This window comes from Nycticebus coucang, chromosome 2, assembly GCF_027406575.1.
Source record: "Nycticebus coucang isolate mNycCou1 chromosome 2, mNycCou1.pri, whole genome shotgun sequence".
Classification (NCBI taxonomy): Eukaryota; Metazoa; Chordata; class Mammalia; order Primates; family Lorisidae; genus Nycticebus; species Nycticebus coucang.
Genome location: NC_069781.1, coordinates 135,129,856 through 135,145,571, shown reverse-complemented (window position 1 = coordinate 135,145,571; position 15,716 = coordinate 135,129,856). Strand labels below are relative to the sequence as shown.

At 42.5% G+C, this 15,716-nt stretch overlaps 1 protein-coding gene and 1 pseudogene across 2 annotated transcripts in view; both read left to right on the top strand.

Annotated features, from left to right (window-relative positions):
• The window catches only part of MCEE (methylmalonyl-CoA epimerase), a 37,857-nt gene extending 34,769 nt beyond the window's left edge, over positions 1-3,088 (top strand). For both annotated transcript variants that reach the window (XM_053581970.1, XM_053581969.1), the window contains exon 3: positions 2,783-3,088. In XM_053581970.1, coding sequence (XP_053437945.1) covers positions 2,783-2,935 — 153 coding nt within the window. In that variant the 3' untranslated portion in view covers positions 2,936-3,088. The remainder of the gene's footprint in view (positions 1-2,782) is intronic.
• An 8,260-nt stretch (positions 3,089-11,348) lies between these two features.
• LOC128579798 (interleukin-10 receptor subunit beta-like) lies at positions 11,349-12,990 on the top strand (annotated as a pseudogene).
• Positions 12,991-15,716: the final 2,726 nt, after the last annotated feature.

Below are 15,716 nucleotides of genomic sequence, written 5' to 3'. Positions count from 1 at the left end.
AGCTATGACGCCACGGCGCTGTCAGGGTGACAGGGTGACCCAAAGTGAGACTCTGTCTCAAAAACAGAACAAAACAACAAACCTTTTTTGAGACATCAATAGAGTCACAAACTCAGCAGCCTGAACTAGAACAGACGGAAGTAAAACCACACCTCAACCCACCATAAAGCTAAAAACCAGCTGACAAAAATCCTGCCAATTTAGAATTTTTTTTTTTTTTTTGGCCGGGGCTGGGTTTGAACCCACCACCTCTGGTATATGGGGCCAGCGCCCTACTCATTGAGCCACAGGCACCACCCACCAATTTAGAATTCTAATCCCAGCCAAGATGGTGTAACAGAAACCAATTTATCCTCCTGCCCGAAGCAAACAATCTAGACAAGATTTCAAAACAGTAGTTTCTGGTGCTGGACATCAGGCAACCATGGACCTTGATTTCTGAGAAAGGTAATGAATAAGACCAGCCTACCCAGGTGGCACCTGTGGCTCAAAGGAATAGGGTGCTGGCCCCATATGCCAGAGGTGGTGGGTTCAAACCCACCCCCAGCCAAAAACTGCAAATAAATAAATAAAAATCGAAGGTTTAAAAAAAAAAAAAAAAAAAGACCAGCCTACCCTTCCCCAGCTTACTGGAGGAAGGAGCAGTCCACGTGGAGCTTGGCAGTCAGAGGAGCAGGGGTCCAGGGCGGCCGTGGTGATCAGAGTTCACGGTGTAGAGTGATTGAAGGGGGAGAGCGGCATTGTGCCCCCAAGACCTATAGAACCTTGAGAGTGTGTGCACGGCAGGGAGAGTGGGAGACTGGGAGAGAGAGTGGGAAACCTTGTTATCATGGGACTTTGGGTAGAGGACTCAGGAGGGCACTAGTGGGGACGGTTAGTGCCCAATACCACCTAACGAAGCAGAACAAAGCTCAAGAATATTGATAGGGGGAAAACTAAGATAAAACTGACAATGTCTGGCATTAGCTAGCACTAATTTACCTCAGTAAGGATGATTTGGTGTGCAGAATCCCATCACACGGATGTGGTCAATTTTCTCTTTTGAAAAAGATGAGAATAGACCATTTATAGTACAAGATAGTGTGAAATGAGCTGTGCTCATAAACTGGGCATGACTTTGATATATCCATGAGGTTTAAAAAGAAATTATCGGGCGGCACCTGTGGCTCAGTGAATAGGGCGCCGGCCCCATATGCCGAGGGTGGCGGGTTCAAATCCAGCCCCAGCCAAACTGCAACAAAAAAATAGCTGGGTGTTGTGGCAGGCGCCTGTAGTCCCAGCTGCTTGAGAGGCTGAGGCAGGAGAATCGCGTAAGCCCAAGAGTTAGAGGTTGCTGTGAGCCGTGTGATGCCACGGCACTCTACCTGAGGGCGGTACAGTGAGACTCTGTCTCTACAAAAAAATAAAAAAATAAAAAAAAAAGAAATATTATCAGTAATACAAGTAGAATATACACCGTATGAAGAAATCTTTGTTTATGGTAACATTTAGTATCCTTAGTCGTTGGACTAATTTTAGAATCCAGTAGATAATCCTTGGCTCTTTCAAAATAAGGTTGTATAAAGGTTAAGATTTGTTAGATCAGAACGGTGGGTACATGGGTCGTGTTCTGTCCTCGGTGCTCTGTGTTGGCAGTGCCAGTAGATTCTTAGACTCTAGGGTGACCTACGCCTCCCTGGGGCTCGGGGCACCCACACCTCTTCACCTGTGCCTGGGCTCCCAGTGTGAGAAGGTGGCCTTCCAAGACAGAGGAGGGTCATTCTCCACATCAAGAATGTGGAGACACATCTGCTCCTTTCCTAGATTGCCCTTAAGTATGAAGAAATTAGCTGCAAGATTATAAAGTTTGGAATTTTTTGAATGGAGAATAACATGTTGACAGCAATTTAATAGTGATTTTCATGTGTATCAAGTTTTCATCTCAGCTGTAATAACCAGGTGGTTTGGCAGGGGAGGTTTGGGGTAAAAGACACGCTCACATTTGCTAAGCACCTACTGTGTGCCGTACACTATACTCACAGCTTCTTCTCTGTTATCTCATTTACTCTATAGTCAGTCTATATGGTAGGCCTCATTTTCCTGTTACAGATGAGGAACCCAGAGCTCCTAGGAAAACACAATTTGCTCAATATCCCCAGTAGTACTGTCAGAAGAAGCTAATAAAGTGTGCCACACATGGCTTATGTTAGAAAGGGACACATTTACTAATGGCAGAAATTCTTTTTTTTTTTTTTTTGTAGAGACAGAGTCTCACTTTATGGCCCTTGGTAGAGTGCCGTGGCCTCACATAGCTCACAGCAACCTCCAACTCCTGGGTTTAAGCGATTCTCTTGCCTCAGCCTCCCGAGTAGCTGGGACTACAGGCGCCCACCACAACGCCTGGCTATTTTTTGGTTGCAGTTCGGCAGGGGCCGGGTTTGAACCCGCCACCCTCGGTATATGGGGCCAGCGCCTTACCGACTGAGCCACAGGTGCCGCCCTAATGGCAGAAATTCTTAAGCATTATGGTTGGCTACATAGAAAAACTTAGCAACTTTTCTTTTTCTGAAAATTTTAGACTTCTTAAGCATTATGGTTGGCTACATAGAAAAACTTAGCAACTTTTCTTTTTCTGGAAATTTTAGACTTTTTATGTGTGTGTGTGATGGTTTAAGTATGGTGCTGCCTGAAAGCACAGGTGATTGGCTGCATGAGCTCTCAAAGTTTTCTCTAAGTCTCAAGGTACTATAACTGGATATTTATACGATCTCAAATGTGTTCTTATTTATTTCCTTTTCTTAAGGTGGATAATATAAATGCAGCTGTGATGGATTTAAAGAAAAAGAACATCCGGAGCCTAAGTGAAGAGGCCAAAATAGGAGCACATGGAAAACCAGTGATTTTTCTCCATCCCAAAGACTGTGGGGGGGTCCTGGTGGAGCTGGAACAAGCTTGATCTATAGTTGCAAGAACCTGAGTTACTGAACCTGAAAAAAGCCTGTCAGACACTGTCCGAATGGACTGTGGACTTCAGTCCTTCACTGCTGTCATGACTTAAAAGTTCAAAGTTAAAATCTAAATTATGGGGGGATTAAAATACACACACATACACATACAAGTAAATATACACAGATATATGGTTATTTAGATTAACAAATAATATAATTGGATTTGGAGAAGACCTTGATTACTCAATACTTACAGATCATTATTAAAATCCTATGTATAGAAATAAATTATTATTCCTATTCTAAAATGGAGTAATTGATACATACAGTGTGTTGGCTGTGTAAGAGGAGGTATGCATGTTTGTGTGTGTGAGGTGGGTGCACACAGGAGCTGTGAAAGTCTGCTTGACAGGCGCATGCCTATGTATTGAGGATGAAGCTATGTTGTTTTTTTTTAACTTTTTAAAAACATTTTCAAAAGATATTTTGGATCAAGCTTTATAGAGCAAAACTGTTTGATGTTAGGGAGTTTTGATCTCAAAATTCTTGCTTTTGAGGAATAACTCACGGTCACAAGTTTCTTAGGCACAGGTGTCTAAAATCCAATGCTATAATAGTTACAGAGATGGGGGTCTAACTCTGTGGCCCAGGTTGGTTTCAATCACCTGGCTTCAAACAGTCCTCCCACCTCAGCCTTCCCAAGTATTGGGATTACTGGAATTACTCAGGTGGCTCATTCCTTTGATGAGTGGTGCTCCATGGGTGTATGTGTGTGTGTATACATACCATATTTTCTCTATCTGCTCATCCATTGATGACCCCTTAGGTTGGTTTCATATCTTTGCAATTGTAAATTGTACTGTGATAGAACATTTTACATGATAAAATTATTTCATCCATTTTATAGGTACAGGTATCCACTTAGATGATAAAATTATTTCTTTTACTTTGAGTAGATCCCAAGTAGTGAGATTGCTGATTGAATGGTAGATTTACTCCTGGTTCTCTGAGAAGCTCCTTGCTGTTTTCCATAGAGGAAATGTACAAATTTATATTCCCACCAACAGTGGATGAGTTGTTCTCTTTTTACCACATCCTCACCAGCATCTGTTGATTTTTGACTTTTTGATTATGGACATTCTGACAGGAATAAAGTGGAATCTGTAGATTACTTTGGTAGCATGGTTAATATGGATTTCGGTTTTAATTTGCATTTCTCTAATAATTAATGATGTTGAGCATTTGTTCATGATTCTTGGCCATTTGTTTCTCTTCTTTTGAAAAATGTCTCTGCTTTTATGCCCACTTTTTTGATGGAGTTATTGTTTTTGATTTTTTTCTACCTGAAATGTTTGCATTCCATATAGATTCTGGATTTTAGGCCTTTATCAGACGTATAGCTTGCGAATATTTTTCCCCATTCTGCAGGCTGTCTGTTCACCCTGTTGATTATGGTTTCCTGTGCAGAAGCTTTTTAGTTTAAGTTAAGTGCCATTTATTTATTTGTGGTGGTGTTATATTTGCTTTGGGTCTTAGTCATAAATGTTTTAGCTAGGCCAATGTTGAATATAGTTTTCCTTTAAAATTTTTTAAGGTTTCAGGTCTTACATTTAAGTCTCTACTCCACACTGGGTTAATTTTTGTACATGGTGAGAGGTAGGGCTCTGGTTTCATGAGGCTATCCGGTTTTCCCAGCACCATGTATTGAATAGGATGTGCTTCCCCAGTGTGTGCCTTTGTCTGCTTTGCTGAGACTCTGTTGGTTATAGGTATTTGGTTTTATGTCTGTGTTCTCTATTCTGTTCCATTGGTCTCCGTGTCTGCATTTATACAAGTCCCTGCTGTTGGGTAACTGTTGCCTTGTAGTATGTTCTGCAGTCTGATAATGTGAGGCCTTCTTGTTTATTTTTATTTATGTATGTATTTATTTACTTAGGATTGTTTTGACTATTTGTGCTCTTTTTTGGTTCCATATGAATTTTAGGCTTGTTTTTCTAATTCTGTGGAAAATAACATATCTTGATAAGAATTGCATTGACTCTGTAGATGACTTTTGGCAGCATGGACATTTTAACAATGTTGATTCTCTAGTCCATGAGCATGGGATGCTTTTCCATTGGTTTGTGTTTCTCTGATTTCCTTCGTCAGTGTTTTGTAGTTTCCCTTGTAGAAGTTTTTCACTTCCCTAGTTAGGTGTATTCTAAGGGTTGTGAGGTGGTTTTTTGTGGTGGTGGTGGTGGTGGTATTTGCAGCTATAAGAGTTTTTTATTTGATTCTCAGCTTGTCTATTTTTAGTGTATAGCAGTGCTACCAATTTGTGTAAGATGTGTAACCCAAGACTTTACTGTATTCATTTATCAATTCTCAGAGTCTTTTGGAGGAGTCCATAGGGTTTTATAGATATAAGGTTGTATTGTTGACATACAGAGATCGTTTGGCCTCCACTTTTCTATTTTGGATACTCTTTATTTCTTTCTCTAACCTGATGCTCTGGCTGGGACTTCCAGTACCATGTTGCATAGATGTGACAGTGGACAGCCTTTTCTCCTACTTCTTAGGGGAATGCTTTCTACTTCATCCTGATGTTAGCTGTGGGTTTGTCATATGTTGTTATTTCTTCTTCATTAAACACGTCAATGGCAGCATTTAATGTCTATTTGACAGATATATTTTTTCATCAGAAATTAATAATATGACATTCTGGCTTATATATCAGTCTCTCTGGGTTTGGTTAATATAAATCTATCCTAATACAACAAAATCAATCAGATTATACCCAAATCTGTGTTTTGATCTGGGAGACAGGCCAAAGTAAGCATCGTTTCCGAGCCTCTTGACAGGGAGTTGGCCTTCTCAATAGTGCCCACAGTTCATGTCATCTCGAAGTGAACTGCAGCTGAAGACGATGGAAAAAGAAAGTGAACATTTCATCTGGTTTGGGCTCTGAATGCATTTTACACAACACTGCCTCATTTACTATATATGTCTGCGTGTTATTAATACAAAGATACACACAATGCAACAATTGTATAGCTTTCAGAAGTCACAGTAAATGGAAGTCTAGGATAGGATAGTCAAGTAATGCCCTTCATCAGCACCTGCCTGTCTGTCTCTGGTCATCTTTGTAGTCAAACACAGGAGAACTATCATTTACAAACGCAATGAGTTCTAAAAGGTAAAAGCAATCCAGCCGGTCTAAGACAACTACCATGGAAACTTTACATGGTGGTAAGACCTGACAGAAAATTTTCCTTAGGTTCCTTTTTTTTTTTTTTTTTAGACAGAGTCTCCCTCAGTTGCCCTGGGTAGAGTGCTGTAGCGTCACAGCTCACAGCAACCCAAAACTCCTGGGCTGAAGTGATCCTCCTGCCTCAACCTCCCCAGTAGCTGGGACTACAGGTGTCCACCATCACACCTGGCTAGTTTTTCTATTTTTAGTAGAGATGGGGTCTCACTCTTGCTCAGGTTGGTCTAACTCCTGAGTTCAAGCGAACCTCCCCTGGCCTCCCAGCGTGCTGGGATTAGAAGTGTGAGCCATCGTGACTGCCACCTTAGGTTCTTATAAAGAAGATGCTGAGGCCAGGCATGCTGGACGATGCCTGCAAGTCCAGCACTTTGGGGAGATTGCCCGAGGCCAGTAGTTTGAGACCAGCCCAGCAAGACCTCATCTCTACAAAAAATTTTTTTCATAAAGCAGTCAGACATGGTGGCAGTCACTGCAGTCCCAGCTACTTGAGAGGCTGTGGTTGGGAGGGTTATTTGAGCCCAGGAGTTCAAAGATGCAGGGAGCTGTGATCAGGCCACTGCACTCCAGACTGGGTGACAGTCTCAAAAAAAAAAAAAGATATGGGAGCTTACAGAATATGTTCTCAGCACATTCTTACAATAAACCAAGGGCACGTTTCAAACAGGTCTTTTTGTAATGTCTCTCATCGCAGACTAATGGCATAGTACCAGACTGCAGTCCAGTAAAAAGCAATTATAAAAGGCACACCCTTCAGTCCACATGAAATAAAACGAAAAAACATCCCACCGCAGAATTTCAGGGGCTGCTTCCTGCGTCAGAGTGGGAGGCCAGGATCTGCTTCTCAGGGACACTCTGGCCCTAGGGACAGAAGTCAGAAGCAGAGTGCAGGAGCCTCACAGTGAGAAGTAGAGAGGAGCGAACGATGCAGAGGGCACCGTGAGGAGACAGGAGAGGGAAGAGGAGCAGTGCAGAGGGCACCGTGAGGAGCCCGAGGAGACGGGAAGAGGAGCGGTGCAGAGGGCACCGTGAGGAGCCTGAGGAACCGCTGTGCAGACTTCCAGGGTTGGCAGGGTTGACAAGCCAAGATACAGGTTAGGAAGTTGTTAAGGTATCTGTTGTACAAACAACTGCCTGACCGTACCCGTAAGGAAACCTGAAGTGTAGTGGTCTGGAGCACTGGCTTCAAAATTATACGCCTGTATACTGCATGAATTGTTAGAAAGGTGGTGGGCCTCCTTGCTCATTTTAAATTGTCACCAAAATTTTTCTACCGCAAATTAAAATATGAATTTTGAAGTGTATAATTTCTGAGATACTGACATTGACATTTAAAAACAAAATTGTGGGCTCGGCACCTGTGGCTCAAGCAGCTAAGGCACCAGCCACATACACCTGAGCTGGCGGGTTCGAATCTAGCCCGGCCCGTCAAACAAAAAAATAGCCGGGGGTTGTGGTGGGTGCCTGTAGTTCCAGCTACCTGGGAGGCTGAGGCAGGAGAATCGCTTAAGCCCAGGAGTTGGAGGTTGCTGTGAGCTGTGACACCACACCTCTCTACCAAGGGTGACAGCTTGAGGCTCTGCCCCCCACCTTAATAAATAAATAAATAAAAACAAAATCGTCACATCAGTCTTTCCACATGTATCAGTGGAATATTCATAGGATGGTGATCTGAAACCTTCATTATCTACTTAGGAAAAACTTAACGAGCTCTTCGTTAGGAACCAGAAATTTTACCTTGTGCCTTTTACTTCTTGAAATACAATTTCCATTCCAACTTTCACACATAATCTTATAAATATTATGTATTTTTATACTTGAAAGTCTTATTTTGATCATCCCAGTAATCAGTAGAATGTGGCACAGGTGATGAGATATTATCGCTGACATTCAGTTAGAGTCTGTTCCTGTCCTGTGGGCCCTCACCACTCTCCTGCTCCCTCACTCCTTTGCTCTAGCTAGCTGACAAGTCATGAACTGCCCCATGGGGGGGACCCATGCAGCAAAGACGTGAGGGAGGCCTCTAGCCAACAGTGAGGAACTGAGGCCACCAGTCCAGGCCTGTGAGGGATAGAATCCTGCCAATTGCCCTGTGGATGAGCTTAGAAGTAGACCTTCCCTCTGCCATGCCTCTGGATGAGACCATAGTTCCAGACAACACAGAGAGATCACATTCAGATTCCTAATCCACAGAAAGGCCTGCACCAGAGCTGGTGTGTTCGAACCCAGCTCTGGCCTGCTAAAAACAAAAAAATAGCCAGGTGTAGTGGCTGGCACCTGTAGTCCCAGCTACTTGGGATGCTGAGGCAAGAGAAGCACTTAAGCCCAAGAGTTGGAGGTTGCTGTGAGCTGTGATGCCACGGCACTCTACCCAGGGGGACATAGTGAGACTCTGTCTCAATAAAAAAAAGAAGATAGAAAGAAAGAAAAAGGCAGGTCTGCAATAATAACTTGGGGTAATGTATTGCACAGTTAAAGAAAAACTAATATGAAAATTAATGGAAACAGATGTATCCATTCTTAAGATGCTATGAGGAATAGTACAATAAGGATTCTTGTAATTGTGTTCTTGTTCAAGATATTTGAAGATTAACTCCTGGAATTAAATTTGCAGGGTCAAATAGGTTGTGTATTATGAGATAAAACACAGCAAGACTTTTACAATTATGAAGGTAATGTAGTTAGAATTCAATTATGATGAAAATGTATCACATACAAAGTGAGAGTTTCCCACCCCCAGCCCAGGATAACTATTCAACAATACTCATGCATTGGATATGCCTCTGACTATTTTTTTCTACACACATACTAAGATATTTCTATTGGATCTTATTATATGTATTTTTTATCTTAGCATGGTGTCTTGAATAGATCTTTCTATTTCAGGAATGTAGGGCTACTGTAAGTTGCATTCAGCACCATGTATTGAATGGTTAATTTCAGTGATTACATTTCTGTTTCCAAGCATTCAAGTTGGTCCTGGTCTCGGTTCCTCCTTTATTTCTCTGAGGTGTATGTAAAGTCTTTTGTGTATGTTCTGCTCTCACCGTTCCATTGGTTCTTCCATTGATGGTATTGTCTTGCCTATGTGGCATATGATGTTTTCTGGTTGAGTTAATTTCTGGTTCTGCACTTACCTTCTGGGAGAGACTTCTCCCTAGAGTGCTCTGAATTGTAAATGCTCCCTGCAGGCAGCTGGCTGGAGGCATCTCTTTGAAGTCACTGTCAAGCCCTGGCCCCCAGGCTGCAGGTGGCCTGGCCTCTGCTGCCCCTCCTGGTGTTTATGTGCATTTCTTTTCTTTTCTTTATTTCTTTTTAAAGAAAAACTTTACCATTTAAAGTCCAGGAGAGTTCCTTCTTTGGAACAGTCTTAACTATGAATTTATTACTTTGCTTTAACACACACACACACACATTGTGTGTATGTGTCTGTGTGTGTGTGTGTGTGTGTGTGTGTGTGTGTGTGTATGAGGTCTGATAATTAAGTTCAAGAATTTAACCTTGAAAAAATGCTACATACCTCAGTGCTGAATATCACCACAGTCACCTTCAAAGTGCTACCCTTGGGAAGCTATGCTAGTGCCTAGTTTACTGTTTGAGGCAATTTTGGAACTCTTTTTCTGGAAAGGCTATCAGAGCTATTGTCATGTTACCCTTGATGTCCTGAATGTCATCAAAATGTCTTCCTTTTGATATTGCCTTTATCTTCAGGTAAAGAAAAAAGTCATTGGGGCCAGATCAGTGAGTAGGGTGGGTGTAGAGAGGGTGTTCCACTACAGTTATTTGTTTACTGGCTAAAAACTCCCTAAAAAGAGTGTTGTGTGAGCTAGTGCATTGTTGTGATGCAAGAGCTGTGAGTTGATGGCCAAGATTTTCAGGTAACCTTTTCCTGTTTCTGTATTAATGTTTACTTGGTCTTCTACACTTCTCATAGTCAGCTGGTGATTTTGAAACATGATCCAAGGAGTTGTTGCAGCATTTTTGTGAGTTCTGCTCATTGCTGGCTGCTCTGACCTCCTTTCATCAGTGATACTCTCTCTTCTCTCAGAAAAACATTTAATCCATTTGTACACTGCCATTTGCTTCATGGCATTATCTCCATAAACTTGGACTAACGTGTCCTGATTTCACTTCCATTCTTGCCAAGTTTAACAAAAAATTCAGAAATGTTTGTTTGTTGCTCTAATTCAGACTCTGAAGTTGTTTTAGCAGCACACAAAAACACAACAACAATAATGAAGGCCATTCAGCAAGATGCTGCCACACGTTGAACAAACACAGCTGTGAGACACTGATTCACCAACAGTATGAAGCCTTTACTGAGTTGTTTGTGCAGTGCTGCCAACATCAGCACGTGGTGGCAAGTTCAATAACTGAATTATCAGGCCTTCTATATATGTATGTAATTTTTTGTTGTTGTTGTTGAGACAGGGTCCCACCCTATGCCCCTGAGCAGAGTGCAATGGGCGTGGTAGCTCACCACAACCTCAGACTCGGGCTGCGGGCACCCTGCTGCCTCAGCCTCCGGAAGCCGCTGGGATTACAGGCGCTCGCTGCGGCGCCCAGCTGGGTTTTTCCATTTTTTTCACGAGTCGGGGTCTCACTGTCGCTCAGGTGAGTCTCGAACTCCTGAGCTCAAGCGATTCTCCCTCTTCAGCCTCCCACAGTGCTGGGATTACAGGCGTGAGCCACCGCGCCTGGCTATGTATGTAATTTTTTACCATGTCTGAAGATGTTATGTAGAAGGAAGAGATTTTAGCATGTGGTCATGCGACCCTTAACAGTAGAGTGTTTATGTCTGTCTACTCTGTGAAATAGTAAGATTTCCAAGGCCATAAGCTAAATCTGGATTCAGACCGGAGTGGGGATGACACTGGTGAGAAGGAGCAGGGACCCCACTTAGGGGCCTGCGTGCCCCCCCAATCATAGAAATAAAGAAAAAATCTTGAGTCCTTCAAGAGAAATTCCAAGCACCTAACTAGCCTTGAAAAATAAACAAGCAAAGCAAGCAGACAGCCCTCAGAATGGGAGAAGATACTTGCAGGTTATGTCTCTGACAAAGGTTTAATAACCAGAATCCACAGAGAACTCAAACGTATTAGCAAGAAAAGAACAAGTGATCCCATCGCAGGCTGGGCAAGGGACTTGAATAGAAACTTCTCTGAAGATGACAGGTGCACGGCCTACAGACATATGAAAAAATGCTCATCATCCTTAATCATCAGGGAAGTGCAAATCAAAACCACTTTGAGATACCATCTAATGCCAGTAAGATTAGCCCACATCACAAAATCCCAAAACCATATATGTTGGTGTGGATTGGAGAAAAGGGAACACTTCTACATTGCTGGTGGGAATGCAAACTAATATGTTCCTTTTGGAAAGATGTTTGGAGATCACTTAGGGATCTAAAAACAGACCTGTCATTTGATCCTACAATTCCTCTACAGGTATATAACCAAAAGACCAAAAATCACTCTATAACAAAGACATTTGCAGCAGAATGTTTATTGCAGCCCAATTCGTAATTGCTAAGTCATGGAAGAAGACCAAGTGCCCATTGACCCACGAATGCATTAATAATCTGTGATACAGGTGGCTGCTTGCTGGTGTCAGGTGAGGGGCTTCAGGGATGAGCACCTGTGGGGAGGGGTATGCATGGAAAACCTGATCACCCCCCTGGACACCTAGAAAGTGGCCAAGTCCAGGGTCGGGCTGCCAGGGCATCTGGGCAGGAGATTCAAATGCAAAATCAGCAGTGAACACTGGGTACCAGGACCCTACAAAGAGCATCGGGAATGGTGCCACCTGAAAATGTCAGAATGAATTCAGTTAATTTCAAGAACATTCTACAGTGGAAGTCACCTGCTTTTCCCAAAGGGAATCTGACTTTCACAGCTCAGTACCAAAGTTATAGGAAATTCCAAGATGTACGCAAGAGAGCTGCCTCGATGGAATGTGATTTCTCAAGTCTTTCCAAGTATGGGGACCACACATTGAGAGTCAGAGCTGAATTTGCAGATGAGCATTCAGACTGGGTAAACATCACCTTCTGTCCTGTGGATGACTCTGTCTTTGGGCCTCCTGGAATGCAAGTAGAAATGCATGCCGATTCTTTACATGTGCGTTTCTCAGCCCTCCAAACTGAAAACGAACCTGAAACATGGACCATGAAGAATATTTATGACTCGTGGGCTTATAATGTGCAATACTAGAAAAATGGTACTGATGAAAAGTTCCAGATCACTCCTCAGTATGACTTTCAGGTCCTCAGAAACCTAGAACCATGGACAACTCACTGTGTTCAAGTTCAACGGTTTTTTCCTGATCGCAACAAAACCGGCCAGGGGAGTGAGCCTGTCTGTGAGCAAACAACTAATGACTAATTTTTTCTCTTTCCCACTGTCTGATGAGAATGAGGTTTTTGACAAACTAAGTGTCATTGTAGAAGACTCTGAAAGCAGCAAACAGAACCTGGTGACAGCTGCAGCTTCAGGACACTCTCTGAGGAGGGACCCTAGAGCTCATCTCTGAGGCGGAAACACACTTGGCTGGGCACAGTGACCCCTATTCCTCATAGCCACCTCAGCCAGTGATCAAAGCCACAGACAAGGCTGAAGACCCCCTGAGATAACCCCACTTCTGTAACTCCTAGGCCCCAGACTTGTGTAAACAACCCAAGGAGCCAGACTGTAGAGGCTCACTTGGCAAAAATACTCCACCTTGGGAACTTACTTCTTTATAAAGGTCTTAACAATTTTCTTTTCTTTCTTTCTTTTTTTTTTTTTTTTTAACAATTTTCTTTAAAAAGTTGACCACCGAGGCTTGGTGCCCATAGCACAGTGGTTACAGTGCCAGCCACGTACACTAAGGCTAGTGGGTTTGAACCTGACATAGGCCTGCTAACCAACAATGACAACTGCAACAAAAAATAGCCAGGCGTTGTGGTAAGCACCTGTAGTCCCAGCTACTGGGAGGCTAAGGCAAGAGAATTGCTTAAGCCCAAGAGTTTGAGGTTGTGGTGAGCTGTGATGCCACGGCACACTACTGAGAGGGACATAGTGAGACTCTGTCTCAAAAAAAAAAAAAGTTGTCCACTAAGAATGTCATTTTCAGCCTCTTAAGCTCACTAAATTAGGACCACTTTTTAATAGTGAGAAATGGACATATTTAAAAGGAATAAACCTAGAGATACTTGTCATCCAGGGGCAGGTTTTTTGTTTTTTTTTAATAGAAATGCTGTAAAATGCTACCAGATACCAATAGACTGATCAGAAAAGGAACCTCAATGCAAAAGTGGTTAGAACCATGCTATACAGAACACAGACTTTTTGTATTCTCTGTAATACTTTGACTGGATTTATGTAGTTTTATATGTATACTACTGGTGTTCTATTAAAGTTTTATTCTCTGTTAAAAAAATAAACTGTGGTTTATGTACACCATGGAATACTATGCAGCCTATGTATGTTTTATATGTATACTACTGGTGTTCTATTAAAGTTTTATTCTCTGTTAAAAAAAATAAATAAACTGTGGTTTATGTACACCATGGAATACTATGCAGCCTTAAAAAAGATGGAGACTTTACCTCTTTTATGTTTACAGGGATGGAGCTGGAACATATTCTTCTTATCAAAGTATCTCAAGAATGAAAGAAAAAGTATCCAATGTAGGGCGGCGCCTGTGGCTCAGTGGGTAAGGTGCTGGCCCCATATACCGAGGGTGGCGGGTTCAAACCTGGCCCCAGCTGAACTGCAACCAAAAAATAGCCAGGCGTTGTGGCGGGCTCCTGTAGTCCCAGCTACTCGGGAGGCTGAGGCAAGAGAATTGCTTAAGCCCGGGAGTTGGAAGTTGCTGTGAGCTGTGTGATGCCATGGCACTCTACCGAGGGCCATAAAGTGAGACTCTGTCTCTACAAAAAAAAAAAAAGAAAGTATCCAATGTTCTCAGCCCTACTAAGAAACCAATTTATAAGCACCCACACTTCCATATGAAAGCTATAACAAGATGAAGGGGAAAGAGGAGGGGGAGGAGAGGGGAGGGGGGAGGATGGGTGGAGGGAGGGTCATTGGTGGGACCACACCTATGGTGCATTTTACAAGTGTACATGTTAAATCTACTAAGTGTAGAGTATAAATGTCTTAACTCAATAACTAAGAAAATGCAGTGAACGCTATGTTAACCAGTTTGATGAAAGTATTTCAAACTGTATATAAAACCAGCATATTGTACCCCATAATTGCATTAATGTAAACAGCTATGATTTAATAAAAATAAAAAAAAAAAAGAAGAAAGAAAAGAAACAAGCAACCTGATAAGCAAAAGAGAGAGTGACGATAGTCTCCCAGGCCAGGCAGCCTCCTGTGGTGTTTGCTTCTCTGTAAAAACTCAAAGGTAATGTCTTAACATACGTTCTTTTATTTATTTATTTATTTTTATTTTTTTTTTGTAGAGACAGAGTCTCACTTTATGGCCCTCGGTAGAGTGCCATGGCATCACACAGCTCACAGCAACCTCCAACTCCTGGGCTTAAGCGATTCTCTTGCCTCAGCCTCCCGAGTAGCTGGGACTACAGGCGCCCGCCACAACGCCTGGCTATTTTTTGGTTGCAGTTCAGCCGGGGCCGAGTTTGAACCCGCCACCTTCGGTATATGGGGCCGGCGCCTTACCGACTGAGCCACAGGTGCCGCCCATGTTCTTTTTTTGTTTGTTTGTTTGTTTTGTTTTGGATTCATTGAGGACATAAAGAATTCAACATATGTTCTGTGTCATTTTTTCAGGAACCCCCACCAGATGGACAATGCCAGCTATCACCTCTGGATTAGGGGACCCAGGATAAACTCTGACCATCCATTCTTTGTTCTAATCTTCTTCCTGGGGGGCCTGGAGCGAGCCACATCTGCAGGCCAAATTTTTTTTCCTTTTTTTTTTTTTAATTGTTAAATCATAGCTGTGTACATTAGTGCAATCGCCTGTACCCATTCTAAGATGCACCATAGATGTGGCCCCACCCGTTATCCTCCCTCCATCAAAACCTCTCCCCTCCCTTCCCCTTCCTTGGCCCATTCCCCATAGTCTTGTGCTATAGTTGGGTTATAGTCTTCATGTGAAAGCTATAATTTAGCTTCATAGTAGGGCTGAGTACATTGGATACTTTTTCTTCCATTCCTAAGATACTTTGCTAAGAAGAATATGTTCCAGCTCCATCCATGTAAACATAAAAGAGGTAAAGTCTCTACCTTTCTTTAAGGCTGCATAGTATTCCATGGTATACATGTACCATAATTTGCTAGTCCATTCGTGGGTCGATGGGCACTTGGGCTTCTTCCATGACTCAGCAATTATAAATTGGGCTGCAATAAACATTCTGGTACAGATGTCTTTGTTATATTGTGAGTTTTGGTCTTCTGGGTATAAACCTAATAAAGGAATTATAGGATCGAATGGCAGGTCTATTTTTAGGTCTCTAAGTATTCTCCAAACATCCTTCCAGAAGGAACGTATTAGTGGGCATTCCCACCAGCAGTGTAGAAGTGTGCCCT